The 22,988-nt window shown below is 40.4% G+C and overlaps 1 protein-coding gene across 2 annotated transcripts in view; it reads right to left on the reverse strand.

Moving 5' to 3' along the window:
- Nucleotides 1-22,988, reverse strand: part of negr1 (neuronal growth regulator 1) — a 162,771-nt gene that overhangs the window by 42,958 nt on the left and 96,825 nt on the right. For both annotated transcript variants that reach the window (XM_005459910.4, XM_003455370.5), the window contains exons 4-6: nucleotides 20,700-20,831; nucleotides 6,527-6,647; nucleotides 4,452-4,600 (exon numbers count right to left, since the gene is read on the reverse strand). In XM_005459910.4, coding sequence (XP_005459967.1) covers nucleotides 4,452-4,600; nucleotides 6,527-6,647; nucleotides 20,700-20,831 — 402 coding nt within the window. The remainder of the gene's footprint in view (nucleotides 1-4,451; nucleotides 4,601-6,526; nucleotides 6,648-20,699; nucleotides 20,832-22,988) is intronic.

Below are 22,988 nucleotides of genomic sequence, written 5' to 3' on the forward strand. Positions count from 1 at the left end.
AGGTGCGCTGCGGCGACTGCTTGCCATTTCTCATTAAGAGCGACATCGGAAATGGCCTCTCTTCTAGATCACGAGAGACAAAGGGAGGGGCAAGACTCTGTGTGTGCCTGTGTGTGTTTCTCACTGAGAGGAAGAGAATGATAGAAAGGAAGATGAGCGACAAGAGTCGCGGAAAGGGGGGAAAAAAGAGTGAGAGAACGAGATAAGAGAATCAGACGGACAAAGCCACGATAGAACGACAGACAAAGAAATAAAGAGATGGAATGGAAGACGGGGAGAAGTTGGGGGTGGCAGCACAGGAAGCTGCCTCCTCTTTCTATTCCGAGGGTTTCTTCACCGCTCTGCCTTTGAGGCCTCGCTAGTGTCACATTAAGATCATCCATTTGAGAATCTGAGACAAGCCTTTGATGTTCTTTGTGCATACACAAACAGGAGAGTGGAGTGCTCCTTTGACAATTGCCAACTCTACAGAAATATCTTTTTGTAGTCTGAGTCTCTGGCCTGCTAGGGACAATGTTATCATCAGAGAGTGCAGTGCAAACTAGTGAATAATTTAATTTACCTGTTCATATTTCATCACTGAATATATTAAATAGATTTTTTCCCACCGCTCTCACTGTAAAACATCGAGAAAACTATGTTCCCCAGTCCTACGATATCACTGCTTTTTGTTAATCACTTTTTTTGTCCCTCAGTTGGGCAAAATAATGGAAGAGTGTAAGAAAAACTCAAACACCCACCAAGAAGTAGGGAGAACTCACGAAGACGTTCCTGAATGCATGTATTGTAGACAGATATTTCATAAAAGAAGTGTCTTGCTCTTTCAGGAATGAAAGAGGTTGAAAAGCAATTCACAGAGATTTAAAAATATGTGCGTTCGGCAAGTGGAGTCATCAAACATGTCGGAATTTTTCCTGAAAGTTTGCTTATAATGGATTTCTTTCCTGGAAATAAAAAAAAGGCATGATGCAAACCTCTAAACAGAGAATCAAAAAGCCTCATGTTGCTTGTTCATTAAACAATCGACAGACCTCGCCTTTTAAGCACTACACTGGCAAATAAGCCTTAGGGCATTTTAAGAACTTTTATCTTTTTTTGGATAAATTCTGTGTATTGAGCAGTCTGACAAAATGGGCCAATTATACTTCAATGATCAATGAAGAACTTCACTTAGGTCTATAATAAATGAACTGATGGCTCACTTCACCTGATCTATACCTTGACTCTCGCTGCCCTCGGCTCCAGTCAGTAGACATCATGACTGTGATAAAGCCTAGAGTGTAGAGAACAGATCTACTGCTAGATTTTTTTTTTTGTTTAGAAACTTTCAAAACTATGAAAGATTATCATCGCCAAACAACCTCATCCAACCTTTATGAATCAATGTTTTCTCATACAGAACCAAGAATTGCAAACTTACTAATCTGGCCAGGAAACCTGTCAAAGATCATCTCAACAACCATCAGTTGCAAGGGAAATGTGTATTTCCTGACTGCTTCAGAGTGGTTGCTGGAGGTTGCTGGCAGTCACTGTGAAATCGATTGCTAAAGCCCCTTTCACACAGGCCTACAGATCACTCAGTGGCCCCCCGGTAACTATGAAGGGTCATGAGGGAAATGTATGTTTTCTGCAACTTTGGCAAGTGGTTGGTGGATATTGCTGGCTGTTGCCAGGTAAAACTGGTTGCAAAGCAGTATTTGGTGTTTCACCAAAAACCTCCTTGCTTTGGTCAGTGGCACATTGCCACAGTTGCCAGTAGTTTGCATGGAAGATGCCGACATGTCTGCAAACACTTGGCAACCACTCACAGCGCACTAAATATGAAAAGTGCAGTTAAAACTGGAAACGGAGAAGGTTCGCCTTCAAAGTAAAAGTTGTGCTTTTTGAAGTCTTTGCGTTGCATTTTTTCAAATGTCAAGAACGCCCACAGACAAGTCGGTGTCTTCATGCTATGTGTGCAGTAGTAGCAGTATGCTGCACAAGAAGGCTTTTCGTGCAGCACCTTCTTTGCAATTGATTTCACCAAGTGACAGCCAGCAACGTAGCATTATTATTACTTTTTTCTCATTTAGTAAAATCCTTCAGTATTTTTTCTGCATGCACATTAACCTCATTCAGATACACATATGTTATGTTTTTATTAGTTTGTTTTTTTTTAACTTAAAGCGTTAAAAATCATAACTATCAGCAGTATCAACACATCACACTCCTTCCAAACCTTATCCAGTGTGCCTATTATTTTCCATTTTTAAGTGCAGTGACACCACTGCGCTATATTTTGTCAAAACATGCACAGATGGTATAATATAAACGTATGACTTGTATATTATACTCTGCCTCCTGGACAAGATTAGGCCCGGCATCTTTATGTGCTAGAAGATCTCTATTCAAACACAGAGCTTTACAAAGATGAGACATAAAACAATACAATGATAGTCTACCACAAAAATGCTTTTCCACAGTCCCCAAACAAGAGCTGCTTCGACTGGACTAGTCATTATTAGAAGCCTTTCACTCACATGCTCGTTAACACTGAGTGCCTACACGTTGTACGCCTTCTTATATTTTCCTATATTTCAGTTCTGAGCCGCGGCTCGTGGCACGCACAGATCAGATTTCAAAAAGCTGATTATGGTCAGACATTTTTAAAGTTCAATTTTGAAGATTGCTGTTTGAGAAAACTTTGATCTTGAGCCACAGCATCCTTGGGTCCAGTGCTTCTCTACTATTGGTGTATGGGTGTGTGTGTGTGTGTGTGTGTGTGAATTGTAAGGCACTTTGTAGAACCACTAAGGCAGGGATTATACTCGGTTGCGGGAACCGTCATGGAGAGCTGCAGACACCACAGATGAGTAGCCATTCTTGTTATACTTCTTTGAAGTCTGCTTGAAGTGCACCTGAAGGATATATGCATTGGTGTGTTGTAGTGTAATGTGTCAATGGGTGTCACAGAAAATTGGTAGGCATGTGCACGTCGGCACGGAGCTTTGCGCTCGAAATTTACATCGCTTGGACCCGGTGAACCCTGGCATACTCACAAAAGCAGAACTATAATACACCATTCAGGTTTAACAGGTGCTATAGGTGTGCATTACACTTACTATGCAAGAAAAATGTAGAGTTTTTAGTAGAGTTTGTTCTTCTTTCATAAACTGTATATCAAATAATAAGTTAGGCCTAGTTTACTGAATGAACTGCTTAGAATGTGTGTTTTACTTTTTTTCAGTCGGGATATTTTCTCTGATTTAAAAAAAAATCTCACATTGAGATTGAGCACATTGATCGTTTGTTCTAAATAAAGCTATGACACATAAGCCAAACTGAGGATGTGCAGAATTGTTACAGCCCAAATTATCTGGCAGCACTTGTTTCAAGTGTGCATTTTCTCAAATAATGTACTTGTTTCCTGTATTTGCTGAATATAGTGATGAATGAGATCACAGGTTATGATTTGGCTGTATAACAGCTTTTGATCCAGCGTTGTGTTTTTCTCCCCCTTCAATCTCCAGTTCCCTTTCATTAGTTGTTTCGAATGCTTAAGTAAGCAGGGGCCTGGGTAAGTGCTGGTCTGGGGTGAAAACAGACAGCCTTGTGTAAGCCTCTTCCTAGAAACACAGAGCCTCTCTCTCCAGCAGAAAGGTCTAAGGTTGTGTTCAGGCAGACAACAGCACTGAATGAAAAAGCAGAGCCACCTCATTTATTCATATGCAATATTGATTCAGTCAGGGTGGCAATGCTGAAGAGTTGTGCATGAAAGAATGAAAACTTGAGCTATAATATCATAGCTGAAGTATCTCTGCAGGGATGACTTCACTTATTTTGTGGACACATACTGATTTATTTATTTAAAAGAATACTTCTAACTATGAGAAATAAATGTAGTTTATCACTGATACAGCAGGAGTTTGGCCTCTGATATTTGGGTCTTTTTGGAACTCGGAAAGATTCCTTATGGGCTTTGAAAAACTGTGAAAGGGCTGACTTGGAGCCCTCTTTAAAATCTGAGTCATACTCCTACTTGGTATTCAACTTAGCAGGATTGACCTGTGTTGCTGCCTTTGTAATTGTGATGCTGTTGCCTCAAAGCTGAATTTCTTTTTCAGGTGGTGTTTGTATCCAGTACACATGCAGATGTAGACTTAAAAAGCAGACGCACCAACCCACCCACACACACACACACACACACACACACACAGGATGTCTAACAATAATAGACAACTGATTCACAAAGCCGATGTCTAGGAAATAATCTTTGTTTTATTACTGGTGATCTGTGGGCGCCCACTTCCACTGGGGTTAAACCTTTTTTTTTTCTATAACAAGAAAATTGTAGCAAAAAAATGAAAACACTTTTGAGGGCAGAGAACCCCCACTGACATCCACAACACTTTTCCAACCCTCTGACTCTTCAGCACTCCAGTTAGCCACAAGCAGGTAGAATGACAACTTACGATTGAGAGGCACGCTGGCATTAGCCGTCCCTAGCTTGTTGGAGGCGACGCACGTGTAGTTCCCGTAACGATCCTCTGTCATGTTGGTGACTGTGAGGACTGATCTGGAGCTGAGGCTCTTGATGTCGATGCCCTGACCCTTGATAATCCTGAAAAACAGAACACAATCACAACAAATGACGCTTTGATTTCTCTCCCCGAGCACAAAGTAACGGGGGTGGAAACGGCTAGAGTCAAGGACAGCGCAAATGTTTGTCATCTTTAGTGGATTTTCAGATTGTGTAGTGGCTCATCACTCTCTTCAACAGATCTATTTATCCCTTGGTCTGCCTTGGAGAGACGCTTTGAAGGACTGCGAGGAGAGAGAAATGACCCAGAGGTGAACCAGCTGGGTGCCACTTGACGTGTTGTTCATCGTTTTTGTTGCAGGTGCGGCCGGATTATAATAAATCCTACTACAGTTGTGCCTGGCATCTGTGCTAAGAAACTGACAAATGTTAAATTGTTTACTGTTGTGGGCGTGATGATCTTAAACAGCCTGTAGAGATTAAAATTCACTCAGCACGGGCATATGCTATGAATCCTGATTGTGGGATTTTTGTAGATGGTACAGCTTGTTTTCATCTCAGTGGTTGTCTGTACTGCTACAGATTCATATTTAACATATAAACCATAAAATCCTCCAGAGAGGAGACATACTTCTGTCCTGGCCTTGCTGTGCCCCCCCCATGATCTCGAGCTTGGCTCGACTCGCTTTGAGAGTCACTCTGGGTCGAAGCATTATGTGCAACCTTATGTCCAGCAAATATCCGCAAATCTGTTGTTCCCTCTCCCATGGCGATTTCCTCAAATGTTAGCTGAACATTCTCTGATAATCTCAGCATGTGTCTCACCTCTTTACTTCACCGTGAAACTAGTCAATGCTCTCCTCCGTCACGTTGAAAGAAACCTCCCCATAAACACTCAACCGCTTCCATCCGAGAGCGAAGGCGGCGATGCATCGAGAAAGATTTACTTGTAGAAGCCGCCACACGCCTTCCATTATCAACCAAATGAAAAGACATCTGCAGCAATGCTATAGCTGCATCAACACTCAAAATCAGGAGTGGGGCTCATTTCACATGCAGAGTAATTGGGCAGTGAAAAAGTCAGCGTTAATGCTGTACAGCAGCTACACGTGCTCCATGCTTGAGTCCTTATACTAATGTCCTGCTCATAATGAGGAGTAAATGAAGAAATCAACATTTAGCCATGTAAGAAGTCACAGAAAGAACAAGTCCTTGAATTAAGTAAAGACTAGAATCACACCAACTTGCCTCCTTAGCAATTTGAATAAATTGAATCCACCCTATAATTACAATTAGCACAGTGTGAGCTGATGATTGAAATTGTGCTCACCAGGAGTGGGTAAATGACGGGTAATAGGGGTAATTTGGTTTTTAAATTCAAGAACTGACACTTGAATCTAGACTGATTGATGTATGCGTCGCGAATGATTTAAGCCAGTTGCCAGCAAACATTTTATTAGGATGCAAGGTGAGGACAAGGCACAAATGACTCTCGCTGGAACATTTTTGTGCACTCTCCCCAGAGGCTGGATGGATGGCAGAACAAACAAATGCACTGTCTCTGGAAAAAAAAAGCAAACAAGCAGAAGTAATATATTTTCTATCAAGTAAAGGTATGACCTAATAACACAAGCGTTATTGTCAAATGTCAGTGTGAACGATCGCAGTTAAAATTTGATATTTAGATGTGGACGTTAGACTTCCACGGGAAAAAAGTATTCCCGGGTAATCATAAGGATTTCTTTATATTTGTGTCTACCGGCCCATTTTTCATGGCGTGTTGACTTGTCATAGCAAGAAAAGGACACATGAAACTAATTTCGTTAACAATGCCTCAGCTCCATCACGAGTCATGCTGAAACGGCGTGCACAATACCACAGCCTTGTAAGTTCAGTTCAGTGATTCTCCTACTTTATTAATTACACATTTTAGTTCAATGATATGCAGAAGAAATCTGGTATAAAAAAGGTCTATGCAGTATGCAGGGATAAACAATCCGGACTCACCTTTTTTCACCCTTGTACCACTCAAATGTTGGAGAAGGCACTGCAGCAGCCTCACATCTTAGCAGGGCTGTGCGTCCCAGACCGACTCCATGGCTCTTTATGTCGTGGATAGATGGGGCAACTGAAGAAAACAAAAAAATAAAAATAAGACATTTAGCAAGATTACCCACAACATTACCATGTGCCATTTGCATAAGAACACCGGTGAATGCTCTTATTTTGATGGCAAAGGGTGGCTGCACTTGAGAACTGCTGACACCCTGGTCAGTGCAGACATTGCGCGGTGTAAGCTCAACATTCAAAATCTACAAAGGCATATTTGGAGAGGAGAGAGGGCACCCATCCCCTGTGTTAGGAAACTCAAATAAATTGCACTGCATGGTGATAAATGGCTTAATGGAAGTTCAAAGACTCAATGGCAGAGGCAGGTTCAGTGAATGCAAAATCAGACTCCTTTCATGTGCTGAAGTGTGGTGTTAATCTCTTTGCCAGTGTCATGTAGGCAGCGATGGCTTTTAAAGCAACCCAGGCCTTCTCCACTTCAAGCAACAGAGCCTTGAAATAATGTAATATGTTTATGTTTTATAGAGTCAGTCAGTTTGGGTTTGGTAGATTTTTCCAGTCTGATGGTCTTTAAACTTGAAAGCACATGTTGCATTTTCTTGACACACTCAAAACGTTGTTGCATGTGTCAAAAGCTGTTTTCACTGATGCACTGCAGTCCTGGACGTTTCTAGACATCACCCTGTAGAGGTGCACGCATCATATATGATACACGTAGAGTTTTGTGAGTTTTCAAGACTTCTGCATCATCAGTAGGACCCCCCCCCCCCCCCTTAAAAAACAAAATAAATTGCACAACACATTTTTAAGCGATTAAAAAAAAGAAGCCAGTTGTAGCAAATATGATACAAAATATGAAATCATATATGGAAATTAGAATGTAAATCATTTTTAAACCAATTTGTCAGATGGTTCAATAAATTCTCCATTTTAAAAAAATGTGAATTTTCTGGCAATTATTTCATATTTCAGGCTTTAAGGGGGTAATGCGATCCAGCTGTCCGGCACAGCTGGATCGAACATTAAATGGTCTTTAACCTCCCAGGGTCCCCAGTGCAAAGCTATGAGTGTAAGGCTGCCCGCTTATAGCAAAAATCCAGGTTATTTTGGTCAACGGTGCATGTGAATTTTTTAAGCAGCTGCAGGCAACCGTCAAAAAAAAAAAAAATACTTGGGCAGGTTCACCTTTGGAAGCCCTGCGAGTTCTGCTTCCTTGATATTGAGCTTTTTGACCAAAGAGTCTCCTTCAGTCGAAGGCTTGAGCTGAAACTAACCAGTGAGTCTGAGCTTTTAGGCGGTTGTAAAAGTGCACGGCTGTAACAGTGGGGAAAAAAGAAAAACAAAGGGGGGAGTGTAAGCATTTTATGCCAATTACTTTGTTTTCATATTAGGTGGAAGTCAAAATTATGACTGACATTAAAATCCAATTAATGGCCAAGCACAGTAAGTCCATGTGTAGGTAATTGTCGAGCGGATTCAAAGCGAGTGAGTGGGCGTGATGTGTCGGGACTCCTGAACTCCACTGCACATGCAAAGTAGGGTTACTGGGACTGAATCAATAATACAACTGTAACTGTACTGTGTACTGTGCTTTCTTATTTGGTATGTAAAACATTTAGATGAGCAATATAATATTCAAACAGCATTAGCTGTTAGGTTTAGCTCAATGCATTTGACTCAATCAATTTTACCAAGTGGAGATCAAAGGGTAAAATTAATAGCTGACTCAGCAGATGAATGATTAAGATTGTATTATACTCTGCTTAATGTTATAATATTAATTCAATTAATGCTTAAACTGTGATGGGTAAATAAAATGACACCTTTAAAGGACTGGGGACAGCATTCCCAGCTGAATGCACACAGTGGCTTAAACCCACAGGTATTTTTATGACAGATTACCTTCATAGATCACCTGCTTCTTCACTGAACATCGAGGCAAAGAAACAGGAAAAACCAATCACACTATCACACAGAGCTCAATCTGACATTGTGTATTGTGTAAACTTGGCTTGACTTTCCAAAAGCCTGACAAACAATAAAACTGTTCTGAACAACCAAGCAGATGCACAGCCATTTCAGATACAAGACAGGGCAAAATTACTTTGTGTCACTCACACTGTTTCTGATTAAAAGCATATGATACATGGAAAACGCTTGCACTCTTTAGACCAGTCCTGCAGCTAGCAGTAAATTGCCCAGCCATGTTTGAAAGTAAGATGGGGACTATTTATATTCCTGACAATGAGCTTTAAAGAATGACCTGTCAGTCTGAGCTAAAGCCCCTTTCCAGTGGAAGGACTTGGCCAAGAGCCTGCAAGACTTTACTTTCAATTGCATTTGGAGAGACCTGAGTATGGAGTGAAAAAGCTTCTAAACATAACCCCCAGCACGTCAAACTCCCCCAAAACAACGAAAATTCAACAAAGACAGAATCTGGTTCACTCCTACGGAACAGGATAGCATTCATGTGTTTTATCCGCTTAGATTTACAAATCCTTCACCTTTGATCATTCAGTACTTTCTGTGAGATGGCCTTGGTTTGAAGTGCTGCATGGAACCAATGCATGCACAGTCTTTCCCTGCAGCCTGTGACAGTCAGCGCAGATAGATGAAGTGGGATGCCACAGACTTGGGCAAGGTGAAAGCGAAGCATGTGATCATTTGTACATGTGTCATAAAACCATGTAAGAGAGGCACACAAAGATCACAGTGTGCTCTGTGATGATGGATGCCCTTCCACCAACCTTTCTTCTGCATCCTAATGAGCACATTCATAGGACTGGTGTATGTTGATTTTCTGTCCTTGCATGTGTGCCAATTATACCATTAGTTCCCTCTTTTGTTGCTTGGCTGAATAATCTGAAGGACTTAAGATAGTGAATCAAGCAATGGGTTATGCTGGGGCTCTTCCTCTCCATTTATCACTGCATGAAATGTTCGGCCCCATGCTGGGGGGGTATTAGCAGACCTTGACTGGATATCTGTGCATGTTGTGTGTGAGTGTGCACTGTGGGTGTGTGTACCCTTGTGTCTGTGGACTAAACTCAAAGTATGACAATTTTTCTGCTTCAAAAACTTCAAAGATCTGTCCAAACATCACAGATTACTTCAGAGCTATATTTAAACATAACCAGCATTAGTGGTTACTGCACCCTGAAGACATCTTTGCAGAGGAGCAGTAACAATCTGCAGCAACTAAAACAAAACAAAAGTTTCTAAAGCGCATAATAAAGTAACATCAGAGTGTCTGGTATCTGACACTGAGCTTTACAGAACAGATGTACTTAAAGAAAAAGATGAGAAGAAGCAGAGAAAATTGCAACAGTGCTCTGCAGCACAGAAATATAAGCCAATAACAAGTATGACAAAATCAATGTAGTATGCTGACCAGCAGAGGCTTAGCAAGTCCTCGTAATCCTCCATTGGTGGTATTGTGCGGGGCCATCGATTATCTGAAGGCTCTGAAAGCGCCAGGGTGACCCGGCTGTCGTGTTGTACAGTTACTAGGACAGTGGACAGGGTGGCTCAGTCAGGTGAGTCAATACTTCAAACCTCACACAGAGAGACGTTTTTTATTTATTTCATTCTTATTAGAACAGGAGGGTTTTTCCAGCATGGAGAGTGTTTTCATGGCCGCCCTGCACAGAGCGGTGTTATGAAAAGTAACGGAGAAATAACCACGATTCTAATAAAATGATTGCCTACACTGTTACCACTATCTGGATTTGATTGAATCGAGCATTGCAGACGTGTTTAGCAAATAATCTTTCTGTGAAAAACTTAACACACACTCACTGCTTTTATGGTACGCTGACCACTCAAGCTCATGTGCATATCTTTAAACATCCATTCGGACCCAGGGATAGACCCTGAACTGCAAACCACAAAACTGCTGGAAAATTGTTTTTCTACATGTGCATTTCCTCTCTGGATTATTTTGCTATGTTCCCTTTAATATATTACCAGCTGGATCAGCTATTTGTCAAATGAACACTGTGCTTTCTTCATTAGACTCAAAGGATTTCCTATTTTTATAGTTAATTAGGTTTACTGTTCTCCATCAGTAGTTGGTTAAAATGCTCGGGATAAAAAAAATCAAAGTAAGACAATGAACGGATTGAGAAATGTGCTGTTAAAAATGTTTGGCACTTCAGGTGTTCATCCGTTCCACAGCACAGCTCTAAATACAGAGCGCAGTATAATAACAATACAGTCATGCAACATGCCGTGTATTCAGAAAAACTGTAAAAGTGTGGAGCTGGAACTGATGTTGCTTATTTGCAAAGGCAAAGACAAATGTTTTTAAGCATTTTTCTATTTGCTGCACTTCATTTGAAAACTTGAAGCATGTAAATGCATCATCCTACTGGCCAGCATACAATACGAGCACTACAGGCTGCAAAACTCCAAGAGCGGTAACTATGAATAGAAGGCTTTTCTTGAAGGCCAGTTGTATTTCTGCAAATGGGCAAATTCAAAAAGCAATTTGGGTCCAATAATTGTCTTTTTTTTAAACCACAAGTCATTCAATGATTTCTAATATAGAAAAATCTCTCTTATAGCATTGCAGGTAATGCAAAATACTATAATTTTATATGCATATCAATATTATCAAGTTCTCCCAATTTGGACCTTGGCACTGCGATCTGTTAAGACAGATCACAACCATAAAACCCAGCACAATCCAATAAGTCCAATTTTACCTTGCTGGCATATCTTATATCATCATATATTGTGCTATACACCATCCGGATTTTGGAGAGTAATGCAAAGTAGTGCACTAAAAACCATGAAGCCCCAATAATCCAGGTAATTTAATGTCTAGGGAATGCTGTGGTGGTGCTGTAAATCATGCCTGAAGTCACGGTGGCTCCACCAGATGGGGGTGAGCGGTTGGGTCCAGGAATAGTACAAGCATGGCAGAAAAATGAGGACTATAAGGTCCTGGCAGGTGACAAATGGGCAGTTACGGATCGATCACGAACCAAAAGCCATTACATCTGCATTATCAAAACAAAGCTGATGTCTCCAAATGTCTATGCAAACTGAATAAATACACACACTTTAAAGATACATAACAAGTGTGACCTTTTTCATTAATGGACAGGGTTTGCTCACAAAGCAAAACACCTTAATGTACAAGGCTTCGCTGAGTAGCGTCCCTTAAACAATCCTCGTGTGACAATTGATGATTAATTGGTGTACTTCAAGGATGAATATGATTTATTTAGCTACATACTATTGTTTGCCAAGAGAACCCGGAGAACGCAGGCTTTTTAATTAAAAGATCAATTAATAACCCTACCTCTTCAGCCAGATTTGAAAATGAGTTTTCATTGCAATTAAGAAATGGACTCATCAGTGCATGACTTGTCAGCTTACACACAGAGACACTGTTCCCCACTGCCATCTGTGGGCTTCTTTGTCCTGCTTTTTTCCCCCTCAGTCAGGAATGGTTCTACTGCCAAGATTTATTAATTCATTAAGATTTCTATTCAGAACAGCTAGGGAACATTGTGTTCCTTCTTTTTATACAATGCGAGGCATATAAATAACCAGCTTAGTGTGCAGGACTGTGTGGGTCGACAACACCAGGGATTCAATCTATTGTCTGTGTTTAACACTAAATGGCTCAAGGTACACAAATCCTCACCTATCTTCCTAAATACACACGAGCTGGCGAGCTGTTTCGATGAAGACAATGGTACAGTCGACACGCGGAAATATCATTAATCCATTGTTACGAGAGAGTTCAGTAAGTCATCTCCGATTGTGTGAACATAATAACCATGTTATAGACGATTTCATGTAAGCCTGTGATGCTATTCGCCTTACGTTCAACATTATTTCTTATTTTGTCACTAAAATGGGATGCCAATGTTTAAAAGTAAAGGAAAAAAAAGGAAGCGTACTAGCCAGAACATTTATTCTGCAGAAGATCAAGTTTCCGCTCATTTATTCATGCCCCTCATGCAGCAAGGAATCCAAATAGCAATCAAGACGAGAGCTTTGGAGAGATGTAGAGAGATGGATTTACATCCAAACAGCTTGAGGGTACTGGCTTTAACTCTACTTAGGATTGGATCAGAATCCAATTCTAGGAAGCCTTCTCTTTTGAATCGTAAGCCACAGTATTTCAACAGATAGGGCAAACTGTCGACAAACGCTCAACGGAGACTGCGTGTCTGATTTGAAAATACTCCCAACGCCAGTTTTCATTGAACTGTGCGATGAACATTTATTCCACCTTTGATTCAACCTCACCATCCACCGCTGCGCTGAGCCTGATATGGACACACAGTATGTAGGTCATGCATTTTGCAAAATGTAATAAATTCTGCATGCCTCTATGCAGCTGTTATAGTGTATAATGATTCTTTGTAAATACAATAACTATCAAAATAAATAAATAAATAAATAAAGCCAGCACAAACATGCCCACACTCCACTAATAGCTGTTTACTCCAGTGTCATTACTTGACATTGTAATGTTGGGTGGTCATGAAGATGTGTCTACTGAACACAAGTAAACAACTTTAGTCTCTTATTTATCAGAGATGGTCGTGACTCCCCACAACCACTCTGTCAGCAGAGGAGCATGTTGTGGGTGTATCTACCAGGCCGGGGCCTGAATTCCAAACAGGCCCGGACGGCTGGGGTATTAGAGGGAAAGGAAGGTTAGGAGCAAACAAAAGACCAGGTGATGTAAAGAATTAGAAGTATTCGCAGTGTGCTCCTGCATTCTGATTATTATGTTTTTTCAGAAAGCTATCAATACCGCTGGTTAAATTGCTCACAGCAGCTCTGATGTGTATGGTGATTAAAAATGATCACAGTTTTGCTGGACAATTAGTGTAAGCAGGAAAGAGCGAGGTGCTCTTCTTTTTATAATCACAGCCATGGCGAATATGTGAGCAGAATTCACAGCTGCAGGGTACTGGAGGAGGAAGGAGGCGTAAAAATGGCTGGCAAACTCCGAAGCATACAGGGTACGCTTTCACTCTGAAAAGCAAGTGAAAGCTTGCCACGAAGGAGCCAAAGTGATATTAAAAAGGAAGACAAACCTGTACTGGTTAAACCTTTAGCCTGAATCGAGGGATGCTGTCATACAAAATTATACGCGGTCAGAAGTTTGCACATGCTCACCGTGGGCATGAATATAATGGTAATTATATGTACAGCACACATCTTCAATGGTTAAAAAAACCAAACTGGGTGCACGAGTTTGAATTTATTTTTGATTTTCTCTGATCCACACAGGATCATACATGTAAACTCATACGTACATTCAGCTCAAATGTTTAGTAACTGATGCCTTTTGACTTGACAAAGCCGTGCACACAGACAGGCTGAGTGCATCCTGGAGAAAAGTTTTCAAATTTCAGCGCACCCATCATAAAAAAGAGAAAACGCAAATACTTTTTAGAAATCTGTCAAAAAACCTGTTAAAATATAAAACTCACTGAATTCGCTGAAATGTAATCAACATTTTTATTCCCGGCACACTGGACTTCTCTGAGAACTCATTAATAAATCAAGCATAACATTCAACCATTAAAACTAATCTGTCTGTTCAGGAATGCAAGCAAATAACTAGTTTTACATCTTAATCAAAAATTCTAATGTGCCTTAAAACAGTAAATTTGAAAATAATGAACAACAACAATAATTACATTCTGTTTATAAAACCATAATTTTGATTAAAGAGCTTGCACATATTGGTGGATTAATCGTTGCAAAAACATTACAGTAATTTTGGTAAATACCAATAATGTTAATTTAGGGCGTGATGACACAGTTTAATGATCATGATTGGGCAATAATAAAAACACACGCTCCACCAACAAAACACAAAGTAAAAGCATATAAAGTGGCACCTGACCACATGCATGCATGTGCCAATCACAGCTGTTCCCAGTGCTGTGCAACTTTCTTGGACTCGTATGATTCGATGACTCGATGACTAAAGCTACGTTGAAAGACAGACAGAGATCAAACTTCTAATGTCTGGCACAGCAGAGGGTGAAAAGCTTGTCCCACAAAGCAGATCATCGTTGTTGTTGGAAATACTTCAGATTTAGCACAAGTTATGTCAACTGATTATAAATCATTTGCAAAGAGTTTTGTCTGCGCTGCAAAGGAACACAGTTAACTTTTTCAACTGCCTCAAAATACACCTTAAGAAACAGCATAATGAATGCCTAAAGTGCAGGAAAAACAATGCAATGGTTACTAACGTAAATTGGAAAATAGTCAGCTTAGCGGACAAAGATGTGTCATCGCATCGCTGAGCTATTTTTCCCAAGCTTCAGGAGAAATTCAGAAGGATCTCACAGCAGTCGAGTACTTCTCCATACTTTTATTTACATTCATGGTGGAGATATAATGAATGGAGTGACTTTATATTTAGCTTCTAAGAGATGTAGGTCAGGTGAATAAATGCATGATTTAAACGCATTACTTAATTAATGAAGGTAAAATTAGCAGAAATGTAGCCCAATGTAAGAGGCTATAAAAGAGTCCTAAAAGAACCCTGCTGATTTCATTTTCATGAGTTCATCTTAAGAAAATAAACGTAAAATAAATGAATAACTGACTCCTCGTGCTTCTTATGTTACATAATAGCCAAATTATACTTCTGCAAAACATCCCGATATCTGCAAAGTTGACATTTTCTGTGACATTTTGTCCAAATTTTTTGGGTTAAAATCTTTATGTAAACATTTGTGCCACACGCTATCAAATTCCCTCTAGATATTTCAAACAGCTTCAGATGAAGCAACTGAAACAGTGACGGGCAAATAAAACGTAGCACGACAAGACAGTTGGCTGTCTCCGTTTCTTCCGTGTGTGACTAAAGTTTGTGCAAACTGTCAAATCTCATCTTGCAACATGATGATGTTCAAACTCTGTAGTCTCACTCGTTCAATAAGAGGAGCAGACACCTCTCTCTGGAGGAAAAGAGCTCCCTAAACTAGAAAGCGAGGTCAAACACCTTTGATTGTTCGTCTTAAAAAAGAAACAGGTTCCTGTTATTGTTTTATCTGTAGCGTTAGTGATGGATGCCTTCATTCTGCTACAAGGTGGCTTCATTAATTAATCAAACACCAGCTTTTTATCTCAGGCGGAGGTGTTCCACGGTGGTTTCCTTTTCATTCATCCCTCCGACTCAACCACCTAGATGTGATATTTATGCTTTTGAGTCACACTGTGCAGTGAGAATTTCAGCCAGTAACGGCACCCACCTGCAGTGAAGATGAATATGTAAATTTTAAAAAGTAGGTCAGAGATCAAATTTCATCAGGTAGAATCACAGCTGAAATATCCTTTCGCCAAGTAGGGTTTTTTAAGCCAATCTGATTCTAGTGCGACCTTATGGATGACTGCCATCGTTCAGGTTTAGATGATAAAAGTATTCAGTCGCCGTTCATTTATCGCCAGGAGCATAAAGGCAAGAAGCCCTCTCAGGCCATAATTTAATTAATGCTGCCAGGTGAAGGTAGGACATTTGAGCCTTAGAGAAATCCATGCTGGGGTTACATGTACTGGACTTAACACTCGGGCAGAGACAATGCCTGCGAACGTCTGCCTCTAACTCCTCCTATCATAGAAACCAAATGGCAGGCTTAGTGGCCCGGCGTTATTAAAACTGCAAATATGTTCGAGCTTAATTTTATTTTCATTACCTTGGTTTGCTTATTTTAATTAGTGGCCCTAATCTGCAATTAGCCCAGAGGTCAGCTATACCCACAGCTTTGAAGAAAGGCATTGTTTTGAACAAAATTGTCTGGACATGTATTTAATTAGACTGTTAAACCTTGAAATGTCAGTGTCACTCAATCTTATGCTGTCTTATTAGAATGATGAAGGAAAAAAATATTGTAGACTTCACTATTTGATGAATATGAATTCATTTCATTTAACTGCTGTTAGCAAGAAAAAAAGAGGATCAGTGGTGATACCATAATGGGGTCAATGCACGCCACGATAGCCACTTACACCGTTAACAATATCGAACGGTACCGCTGCGCCCTTTCTGTTACTCCACCTCTCATTTCTTTGTGTTGTGCTAAGAAGCTTTCTCGTCATTTCTTTAAGTAGTCTTCACAAATAGTTCAGCTTTTTGAAGGACATTCAAAGCTCTGATTTGGATGCTGGCTGCCGTTCGCTTTGTTCTTTGTCAAGATGATCAAAAATCCAGAGTTCAGGGGAGGCCAATCCATGATTTGTAATGTTCCATTGTGCATTTTTCTTTTTTCTACTGCCAGTATTGTAAAAGGTATGCTGTGGCGGCTTTGGCAGTGTGTTTGGGATCATTGTCATTCTGAAATTAAAGCTGTTGCCAATGAGATGGTTTCCAGATGGCATCGCAGGGCGGATCCAAGTCTGTCTGTACGTTTCTGCATTCATAATTCTTTTAGTTTTGACATGATCCCCAACACCACTGGCTGAAGTGCAGCTCCAAACCAAACAGAGCCCCCACTGTGTTTTGCAGATGGCTGCAGACACCCACTTCTGACTGTTTGAACCAAATATTAGTATTCATGGCTCCATCAGACCTGTTGTCATTGATTTTCATTCTAGTTTTTGTGTAATTTGGCAAACCTCAGCTTCTCGCCCTGTTTCCTTTCCCTTAAGAACAGCTTCTTAGAAACACTCCTCAGAGTTAGGTGTGTTTTTTATGCTTGGATGATTCATAGATCAGTGTTGAGTGACTTAATAAACAAACAGAAAGAATATTTGAATCTCTGAAATCTTTGGAAGAATCGTTCAAAGAAAGGTCAGAAACAAGGACCCTTAGAAATAAGGGCTGTGTACTGTTTAAGTTACAGAGTTAAACTGACACCTGCACCGTCTCCCAGGAGGGCCTGTACAAAATAACAGGCTTCTTTTGTGAGACGAGTCAAACAGCTGTATGAGCACGTGTCCATACAGTGTAATATTTTTAATAAAGTTAATTTCTTGCTTCTTGCTGCGTAATTATCCTCTCTTGTTTGAGTTTCCATGTCAGCTAATGTCTTTATCTTAATACAGATTTTAATACGCTCAGCCCCTCATCAATACCCCACACTCCTGGGTGCCTGGTGAATACAGCCTGATGTGTGACAGCAGAGCATGAATGATACAGTAGATTGGGACACAATCCAAATGCTTCTCTTTTTACTTCACAGGAGGAGAAGTGCGCCAGTGAGGAGAGGAGGCAGTGAAGAGTGGCCACCAGCTGGCTAAAGCTCTGCCTGCTGTGGCCAAATCAGTCGCTCCAATGGACAACTTTAATTCATTCATTCTGCTTCCTTATCTTTAGAGATGAGCACATGTGTCACCAGTCACCATGTAGAGAGAAAAGGGAAGAGGCAACTTTGATGAAAAATACAAGCATGAAAAGCATACTGACAAAATGCTCTGAAAACAGACGCTGACTATTTGAAGCTACAGAGCACAAAATATTGAGGAACTTTTCGGTCCCATTTGAAGAAGCCGACAAACAAAGTCCTGCTTCTTTAACGTCAGCTGCTTTTTTTGCTTCTTCTCTGTTACCTATTCAGCACCCCGAATGCTAAACAGCCGCAATAAAACACAGGACCTTTCGCGTGTGAAATGCTTGTGAGGCTAGAAAAATCTGACAGTGTTTGCAGTAGCTCAAACACCATGTAAATAATTATGAAGTCCATTATTTATAACTAAAAGGGTAGCCCCAAAGATGTACAGCACGTACTCAAACACTTATCAGACACCTACTGGTCTTACTGCACACAAATTATGAATGAAAATGTGTATACGTGTCACACAAGAGCTCTATCAGATATTTCACGTGTACAGCGGATGCCCATCAAACTGTCTCACTAAATCAGTGGTGCAAAACCAATGGCCCGAGAGCCATAACGGGCCCAGCAGAATCTCTGAACTGGCCCACTTGATGGGTTTGCAGAATGTGAAACTTGCAAAAAAATCATAAATATTTTAGGTTTTTTGGGGGGTAAGATGCACCGCCAGTGAGGTGTGACGATGCCAGCATTACAAGTCAGAATGTGTGAAAAGTTAAAAGCATTTCTCAAATATTTTGTTGGTGTTTGGTCAAAAAATACTGGAAATGCACAAAGGTTTTCTCTGTCCGCAGATCCACTTTGATCACTAAATTGTATTGCACATGTAAAGTGGAAAAACAAACCACATGCTCATTTTTCTGAAGACAGCTCATGCACGGTATGCCTCCTTTCCTAAATTACATGAAAGTTTTTTGAGTATTTTATATTAAAAGAAAGGGGTGACTGTGGAGCCTCTTCTTAATTGGTCATTCGGCAATGACTTTATAGCATCTGGATCTTTAATGATACTTCACCTAAATTTAAGGACTGCGCGCCACTTTATAAATGGTGATATTTTTCCAACTTCTCTAGCGCACAAAAAAACCCTTTTAAGACCCATTGGATTATTTCAAAAATGAATTATCATCGACCTCACTGAAGGCTGTGTTACTTCATTCCTGAAAAGAAACACTTTGGAGATAATGGCTTTCAACTGACATCGACTCTAAAAATCTCATTTCAAAGTAATCGCTCAACATCCTCCTGCTGCTTTTGATAACACTGTCCAACAAACTGTCTCCTTTACATTTTTCATTTTTATAGCATATTCCATAAAGGTGTTGCAGTTAGGCTGGCAGCGTTACAAAAAGTAATTATTCATTACCCTGAAGGCTGATGTAATGTGCGAGAGTTTTTGGTCCATACTTTTAACTCTTTTGTAATAGAGACACTTTCTATTTGTGAAGCGGAGCAACTAAATATCTGCTGTACTGAAGGATTATGTAAAATATATCAGATCAAAGGGAAATTTATAAATAGTTTTCAGAAACCAATTTATACAATAAGATCAAAGGAGTCACAGAGAGATATCTGGACCATTGTCGTCTGCGGTACAGATCAATAGCAACGAGTGAATCAATGACAGAAGCAGCCTCAGATAACTGTCCAGCAGGCCTGAACACTTGACCAAATACAACACGCTCCCACCCCAACTATGGCTCGGGGGCTCAAACTGTGAAGACTTTGTCTGACAGCAAAGAAAAGTCTTCCTAATCAATTCACTCAGTTCGAATGCTAAGCCCACATAACCCCGCCGTCTCGGTTTAAAATTCAGCGTCTGACTATGACATGCCTTATCAATCACAGAGAACATCTCCTTTGTTCTGTAACATAAAGACACAGCCAGTTGTCAAAGCACTTTTCATCCTTGAACCCACGTCTCAGTAGAGCTATAAATAACTGGCCTCTGAAACTTCACTCAGACCCAGCTCATTAGAGCCAGGCATTACCCAGAAATAATGGCCACAATTCTTGGTTTTGTACCAAAGCGGGCACGAACACTGTCTTAATACACGGAGGTGGATACAGATGATATGCAGAAACAGATTAAAAATCGTTTTGAAAATGAATATAAAAAAGTACGTATCAATTTCTTGAAACCCGAATTAGAAAACTTGCATGATTAGCTTCCTGGATGCGACTCACTAACTGGGCCAAGACGAGCCTTTTTTCTTTCACTTCCCCTTCCCTCCCCATCCCTCCCTCCCTCCCCACATCGCTGTCGATGAGTGCTTGATAAGCTTTTCCAAAAGTGAGATTTAGCAGAGGGCATCTATACAGAAACTTCAATGAATAACAGTGAAGCAAAGGAGCACTTCTGAAAGAAAAGGGAATGGCAATAATTGTCAAGCACCCAATTCTGCTTCTACTTACAAGTGGTGGTTTCTATGTGACCACGACAGCTAAAGCCCAGTATCATTCATTAATGCCCTGGCTCCTCATTACTGTCTCCTCACACTTTTGAAAGACTCATTACCTGCATAATGGAATAGTGCTTAGAACAGTCAGACCTTTCCTTAGTGTGAATTAATCATCTACATGCACCGACAAAAAGGGAATTCTCGCATTAAATATTAAGAAACTTCTTTAGCTCTCTACTTTCTCAAACTTCTGGATAGTATACTTTCTTGAAGTGCACCGTCAGGGACATGACGCTGGCATCGTTTCAAGCTTTCGTGGATCTGCGAGGCCGGTGCACAAAAAAAATGGGAACCCAAGGAAGAAGAAAGAGATGTACTTACAGTTGACTGTGACTTTTACTCTTTTGGTGTCGGGAGAGGCAATGTCATTTAAAGCGCTGCATTCGTAGTCTCCAGCCTGGTCCTTTGTGATCCCAGTGATGTTAAGATTTTCGCCACTGTCATACTTCCTGGCTGGAAATAGAAAAATAGAGGCAAACTACTTACCACCATGTCTACACAGAATACAAACACGTACGCGCATACGTAAGGCATTTTGTGCTGCCTGTGGTTAGTGGGTGGAAAGCCCTCATTTGTAGCAAATTATTTGTAAGTTTAAGTCTGAGTAGAAGATGCAATACAATTAGATATTGTATTGAACTCCTGATTACCTTCCTTGCATCCTAAAATAGCAGTGGACCAGCAGAGCATTGATCTATTTATATTGATACAGCGGTAGGTAATAATGGTGTATTCCCAGTCATCCGCTCATCGTTTGCTCAACCCCACGCAATGCAGTTAGAGCTGTCCCTGAAGACAGACAGATTTGATGGCTCAATGCACATGTCAGTGCTTTACTGACATAATAACAGTGGCATAGCCCACTTTAAACATGCAAATCCACACAAAGATGTCCACTCAACACTCAAATTAAAATACACTAACAGAGATAGACTCACTTGGCTAATTTCTGCTGCTAGAAACTGCATTAATAATAACGCCGAGAAAAGTAGAGCGACACAGAATAATATGGTTTCCAGAACAATTCGGATACAGCCATCAGGAATAAATACATTAGTGGCGTGAATCTAGGAATTCTTAATCATTTTATATCTGAAAGATGTAAGCTGAAAGACAGAAAGGCAAAGCAGCAAATGCTGGAAAGTGTTCAAGGCTATGACACACTTTTAGCCAAAGCAAATGAATGTAAATGAAGTTTATCTCAGCCAACATTATGGGTAAGCCACTTGTTGTTTTATTTAACGCTGTCGCTAGAATGAATAGTTGAGTCACTGATGGAAACAAAATTAATGAACAACTATTTTAATAACCAATTAATCATTGCTGCCATTTATTTAGCACTCATCTGGAACCTGTTTCTCAGTATGTGTGCTTATGTTTGTGCTTCTTCATGTATGAATACATCGTTTATATATAACCAAAATTTCACTGGAAGATGACATATGAAAATGATGACTCGGCTAATCGACACTGAAAATAGCATAATCTGAAGCTCTATTTAACATGTTAGCTCCTTACAGAGAGGCCACTTAAAACAGCATAATGGAAAAATCTGTCCAATTATTGATAATCACAGCCAATAAGCTCCAATTGACAGCAATTCTATTTCGAGTAAAATCGCACCTATAAGACTGTTTAGATCATTTAGCTTGTGAGTGTGCGTGTAACAAATGGCTAAAATATCTCAGCAGGCTGCTCTGTGTACATATAAGAGAGACTGTGGTAGATTTTTCCCCAGACAACAATTAATTTCCAACCCAGTGGTGCTCAGTGTGAAATCTATTTATACAGAACCTTTCAGCCTGGTAATGGTGGTTTGGGATAGAAGATGTGTGGCCAGACTCAGAAGGCATGGGATTCAAACAGAGCGCACAATCAAGTTAAACTGAGCACAGTGTACCATACAGAAAACCACAGAGATCTAACCCCGATTTAGCGAGATCTTATAAGAGAGGAGTCGGAATGAAGACAACTTATGTTTCAGAACAGCTGCCATTCTGTGCTGCCTGCAATGAGCTGGATTTTATATGTAATGCCACAATCTCCAACCCTGGTGGGCATTTTTTTTCTTTTTATCTGCAAACCACAGTGTCAAAAAACTTGAAACCGAAGGCACTGTCGATAATAAGCTTTCTTGTCTCTCCTCACACTGTCGTGGTGGCAACAAAGAAGTCCAAGAGTCTTGGCAAAGATATTGTAGCAACACAAACAACTGCAAAAAAAATAAAAAATAAATAAAGGGCCAGCGTTTGAGAAAACAATCCATAAATAAGCACTGAATGTGTCTGAAAAACCACACCAGTTAATGTGCCAAGAGAGCACATGGATGGAGACATCACACAAAGGGCTCTAATTTTGTGGCGCTGGATGGTAAGCGGCTGGGACACAAGTGAAGAAGAATCTTCAGTGGGTGCACCGCTTCTGTTTCGTCTGTGACTTAATCCCGCTAACGTGCGAGAGGCTGTGCAGCAGAGTGTGTCAATATAGGAATCAAATGGTGGAGAGCACGTCTGATGTAATAAAAATGCGATTTTGTCTAGACAAGGTTACAGTACCAGGATGCAATGCACAGTATTTCCACGTGCTATTAAATTACTCATGTAAAGATTG

Source organism: Oreochromis niloticus, linkage group LG15 (genome assembly GCF_001858045.2).
Source record: "Oreochromis niloticus isolate F11D_XX linkage group LG15, O_niloticus_UMD_NMBU, whole genome shotgun sequence".
NCBI lineage: Eukaryota > Metazoa > Chordata > Actinopteri > Cichliformes > Cichlidae > Oreochromis > Oreochromis niloticus.